We start from the raw sequence: 6,000 nt of genomic DNA, 5'->3' as shown, positions 1-6,000 counted from the left end.
AGCGCACTGGTCCTAAAGAGCACTGGTCAAGTGTGCAACTGTTGAATCACTGTATTCTACACCTGAAACTAGTTTTACACTGTATATCAACTACCTGGAACATAAATAAAAGAAAAAAAGAAAAAAAGAAAATGTATAAATAAATCCATTTGCTTGAAAATTAATCATGTTATTTTTTTTCTTTCCTAAGTAGTCAACTCCACCAGATGGAACTAGGCAATGATACACACATTTCAAAGTTTCTTCTTCTGGGATTTTCAGAGGAACCAGCATTACGGCCCCTCATATTTGGGCTTTTCCTCTCCATGTACCTGATCACTGTGTTTGGAAACCTGCTCATCATCCTGGCCATCAGCTCTGACTCCCACCTCCACACCCCCATGTACTTCTTCCTGGCCAACCTGTCCTTTGTAGACATCTGCTTCACGTCCACCACTGTCCCGAAGATGCTTCTGAACACCCAGACTCAGAGCAAGGTCATTAACTATGCAGGCTGCATTAGCCAGATGTATTTTTTCTTACTCTGTGCAGAGCTGGATGACTTTCTCCTATCTGCGATGGCCTATGACCGGTTTGTGGCCATCTGTCACCCCCTGCACTACACCGTCATCATGAACCCCCAGCTCTGTGGATTGCTTGTTCTGGTGTCCTGGATCATCAGTGTTACAAATTCCTTGTTACAAACCTTAATGGTGTTGCGGCTGTCCTTCTGTACAGAAGTAGTGATCCCCCACTTTTTCTGTGAACTCAATCAGATGATCCAACTTGCCTGTTCTGACACCTTTCTTAATGACATGATGATGTATTTTGCAACTGTGCTGCTGGGTGGTGCTCCCCTGGCTGGGGTCCTTTACTCTTATTCTAAGATAGTCTCCTCCATATGTGGGATCTCATCAGCTCAAGGCAAGTACAGAGCATTTTCCACCTGTGCGTCTCACCTGTCAGTTGTCTCCTTATTTTACTGTACAGGCCTAGGAGTGTACCTCGGCTCTGCTGCTATCCAGAGCTCCTACTCAAGTGCCACAGCCTCGGTGATGTACACGGTGGTCACGCCCATGCTGAACCCCTTCATCTACAGCCTGAGGAACAGAGACATAAAGAGGGCTCTGAAAAGAATCGTTGGGGTTCCAGTGACATAAGGACCAATTGTCCGGGGACTGAAGACATGCCCGTGATTGCAGGGCTCAAAACCTCAGAGCTAGAATCTGCCGTTCTTTGATCAGACTCTGGAAGAAGAATCTGCTTTTCTATTTATTTCCCAGAATTTCATTTGCTTGACTTCAACTTCTCCATATTTTTTTAAGTAACTCACTTATTAAGCCTCTGCTCTGTCTGATATATAGACGGTTTCCCCTTTGTCTATTTCCTACTTTTTCAAATATTTTTTCAGTTTTGATAAAAAAATATTTGGAAATTCCCACTTGTCTCCTGGGGTAACATGAATTTCTTAAAAATAATTTCTACTCAAACAACATATATCATTCCAAGTAATTTTTCTCCTGTTTTACTAAAAGGATAGCCATGAGTTATATTACTCATATAGAAAAAGGAAAACAGTGTGGATGTTCCTCAAAAAATTAAAAATAGAACTACCCTATGACCTAGCAATAGCACTGCTAGGAATTTACCCAAGGGATATAGGAGTGCTGATGCATAGGGGCACTTGTACCCCAATGTCTATAGCAGCACTTTCAACAATAACCAAATTATGGAAAGAGCCTAAATGTCCATCAACTGACAAATGGATAAAGAAGATGTGACTAATATATACAATGGAATACTACTTGGCAATGAGAAAGAATGAAATCTGGCCATTTGCAGCAACATGGATGGAACTGGAAGGTATTATGCTAAGTGAAATAAGTTGGGCAGAGAAAGACAGATACCATATGTTTTCACTCATAGGTGGATCTTGAGAAACTTAACAGAAGACCATGGAGGAGGGGGAGGGAAAAAAAAAGTTACAGAGAGGGAGGGAGGCAAACCATAAGAGACTCTTGGATACTGAGAACAAAGTGAGGGTTGAAGGGGGGTGGGGGAGAGGGGAAAGTGGGTGATGGGCATTGAGGAAGGTACCTGTTGGGATGAGCACTGGGTGTTGTTTGGAAACCAATCTGTCAATAAATTATATTTTAAAAAAAGAAAAAACTACTTTTGATAACCAAGACCATTCACATAATTTCATAATACAGGAAAGTATGAGACCCCAGTTTTTCACTTGTGTATATCAATACTTTGTCCTTCACTGCCTTGACTTCTCATTCTGACAATGTAGACTAATATAGTTCATCTTATAGGTAAGCCATTGCATTCCATTCTCCTTATGATGATCATGTTCTCCTATGCAGCTGTATCCACAGTGCTTACAACAGTGATTGGCAAAATGATCACCAAATACATGTCTCCAAATGGCGTTTACAACAGAAACACATATTTGAATAAATAGATTAACTTCATATGGCCTTTGAGTCGAGGAAGATCTTAACTATGATGAAGAAAAATCGAAATTATACTGGGTATTGCTGAGCAAAATATTTCATTTTGTGCTGTCCATCTACTCACTGAAGTATGGAGTTAATTTGGTGTCCATGTACTAGAGTTGTATTTTTTCCATGTTTTCCAAAAACATGTTTGTGGTGTTTTTACTGAATCATCTTACTCTTTCTGCTGCATACAGATAGGAATCATTCCGCTGCTCTAAATGAAAGATCATAACCATGCTATGGGCAATGATTGAACAATTAAATATCATCTTTTATATATCATACATATATATCCTCATGATCAAAGGATGACTCTTTAGACATTGAATTCCTGTCCAGTCATATGATTCAGGTCACAACTTTGGTGCCAAGAGCCTTGTCCTTCCAACTTCTCTTGATTACCTGGTTGGAACCCTAACAAAGTCTCTTTATAACACAGCCTATCTAAAATAAATTTTAATAACAGAGTAACCATGACTTCTGTCCCCAAATATCAGCACAAATACCTAAAATGAGAAGAAGCATATTATTATAATTCCTCTGGGTTCTGGTTGCTGTTATAATTATATCTGTTCCCTAGGACTGTGTAACAAACCCTTCTGAAAACACCTGTTTTAATATAATGTCTTTGTAATCGAATGGGATTGTCTGGTGGGAGTTGTTCTGATCTATTCAATTCTGTGCTACTTATCAGTCTCTACATTGTGTTTCTTTTTTTTTAAGAAACTTTTATTTTATTTTATATTATCTTACTTTATTTTATTTTATTTTATTTTATTTTATTTTATTTTATTTTACAGACAGCACATGAGTGGGGAAGAGCTGCAAAGGAAGAGAGAGAGAAAGAGAAAGAAAGAGATAGAGAGAGAGGGAGAGAGAGAGAGAGAGAGAGAGAGAGAGAGAGAATCTCAAACAGGCTCAACATTCAGCATGGAGCCTGATGCAGGTCTTAAACTCATGAACCGTGAGATCATGACCCGAGCCGAAATCAAGAGTCAAACGCTTAGCTACCAAGCCACCTAGGCACTCCTATTTTTCATTTTCTTACTGACAGGGTTGAGCAGGCACTTCAATATTCTTCTTGTGTCAGTCCTTGCTATACACAAGAAATAAAGTGCTTCATTCTTAGCCATAATAAATTACCCTTTAGGCATGTTTCTGACTTGTTTTCTTATCTTTGTTGTTCCTTATTGGTCTTCTTGGCATTTGGGGAGTAGATCTATTTCTGAAAGTTGCATCACCTTTGGCCATCATCTGGAAGGTATTTTTCTTCATCATTTGACTAAAGATCACCTTTCCATTCTAGAAGTCTATATGAATCTGTGTATCTGTGTGTAAGATGAAATCACAACTTACTTACTGCTTCTTCCCCACGTTTAAATGCCCTTCTGATATACCTTTTCATTTCCAAGTCTTTGGCAATCTGCCCTTGAATTAGTGACCAATGTTGGTTTCATTAGGTTATTGTTCTTGTAGGTCTTTATGTAAGTTAGTAGCACATATTCATTCAATTTTGTTGTTTTCATTCAATATAGTTGTTTAGAAACAGTAGACTTAACCAAATGTTATTCTTACTGATTTTCTTTGTTCCAGAAGTCTTATAAAATTTCTCTTACATTTTATTCATGAATTCCTATTCATACACTTTCATACAAATGTTTCAGTAAGATCCTATGCACATCATGAATGCTCTTTATATTTCAGTGCAGGCTTTTCTTCTACCTTGTGTCCCTTTTCCTTCTTTCCTAACAATTCCTCATGGACTTGTCTCCAATCCACTAATGTAATGCTGGCTCCCTTTTTGATGAATATCAATGCAAAAATCCTCAACAAGTTATTGGCCAACTGGATCCAACAATACATTAAAAAATTATTCACCATGAACAAGTGGGATTTATACCTGGGATTCAGGGCTGATTCAATAGCCACAAAACAACCAGTGTGATTCATCACATCAAAAAAAAAAAAAGACAGGACAAGAACCATATGATCATCTCAATAGATGCAGAGAAAGCATTTGATAAAATACAGCATCATTTCTTGATAAAAACCCTCAGGAAAGGAGGAACAGAAGGATCATATCTCAAGATCATAAAAGCCATATATGAAAGACCCAATGCTAATATCATCATCAATGGGGAAAAACTGAGAGCTTTCCCCCTAAGGTCAGGGACAAGACAGGGATGTCCACTCTCATCATTGTTATTCAAAATAGTGTTGGAAGTCCTAGCCTCAGCCATCAGACAACACAAAGAAATAAAAGGCATCCAAATCAGCCAAGAGGGGATCAAACTTTCACTCTTCACAAATGACATGATACTTTATATGGAAAATACAAAAGATTCCACCAAAAACTGCGAGAACTGATTCATGAATTTGGCAAAGCTACAGGATATAAAACCAATGCACAGAAATCAATTGCATTCCTATACACTAACAATGAAGCAATAGAAAGGGAAATCAAGGAATCGATCCCATTTACAATTGCACCAAAACCTATAAAATACCTAAGAATAATTCTAACCAAAGAGGTGAAAAATCTATACACTGAAAACTATAGAAAGCTCATGAAAGAAATTGAATATGACACAAAAAAATGGAAAAAGATTCCATGCTCCTGGATAGGAAGAACAAATATTGTTAAAATGTCAATACTACACAAAGACTTCTACACATCCAATGCATTCCCTATCAAAGTAACACCAGCATTCTTCACAGAGATAGAACAAACCATCCTAAAATTTGTATGGAACCAGAAAAGACCCCAAATAGCCAAAGCAATCTTGAAAAAGAAAACCAAAGCAGGAGGCATCACAATCTCAGAGTTCAAGATGTTTTACAAAGCTGTAATCATGAAGACAGTGTGGGACTGGCACAAGAACAGACACTCAAATCAATGGAACAGAGTAGAGAACCCAGAAATGGACCCACAAACCTATGGCCTTGACAAAGCAGGAAAGAATATCCAATGGAATAAAGACAGTCTCTTCAGCAAGTGGTGCTGGGAAAACTGGACAGCAACTTGCAGAAAAATGAACCTGGACCACTTTCTTACACCAGACACAAAAATAAACTCAAAATGGATGAAAGACCTCAATGTAAGACAGGAAGCCATCAAAATCCTCAAGGAGAAAGCAGGCAAAAACCTCCTTGACCTTGGCCGCAGCAACTTCTTACTCAACACGTCTCTGGAGGCAAGGGAAACAAAAGCAAAAATGAACTATTGGGACCTCATCAATATAAAAAGCTTCTGGGAACAAAAATAATATAAAAACAGGGAGGGGACAAAACAGAAGAGACTCATAAATATGGAGACCAAACTGAGGGTCACTGGAGGGGTTTTGGGAGGGGGGATGGGCTAAATGGGTAAGGGGCATTAAGGAATCTACTCCTGAAATCATTGTTTCAATATATGCTAACTAATTTCAATGTACATTTTAAAAAATAAAAAATAAAATAAAATAAAAAGTTTCTGCACAGCAAAGGAAAAAATCAGCAAAACTAAAAGACAACCAAC

At 38.1% G+C, this 6,000-nt stretch overlaps 1 protein-coding gene across 1 annotated transcript; it reads left to right on the top strand.

Annotated features, from left to right (window-relative positions):
• The first annotated feature begins 203 nt into the window (after nt 1-203).
• Nucleotides 204-1,139, top strand: LOC125161126 (olfactory receptor-like protein OLF4). Its single transcript, XM_047850762.1, has one exon. The coding sequence runs from the start codon at nt 207-209 to the stop codon at nt 1,137-1,139; it is 933 nt and encodes a 310-aa protein (XP_047706718.1). The 5' UTR covers nt 204-206.
• Nucleotides 1,140-6,000: the final 4,861 nt, after the last annotated feature.

The sequence above is a fragment of the Prionailurus viverrinus genome, chromosome A2, assembly GCF_022837055.1.
Source record: "Prionailurus viverrinus isolate Anna chromosome A2, UM_Priviv_1.0, whole genome shotgun sequence".
Taxonomy (NCBI): domain Eukaryota; kingdom Metazoa; phylum Chordata; class Mammalia; order Carnivora; family Felidae; genus Prionailurus; species Prionailurus viverrinus.
Note: the sequence above shows the minus strand (reverse complement) of the source record. Positions and strands in the feature narration are given on the sequence as shown.

Coding starts and splice junctions, on each gene's coding strand:
- LOC125161126 (XM_047850762.1), top strand. CDS start 207: ATGGAACTAGGCAATGATACACACATTTCAAAGTTTCTTCTTCTGGGA.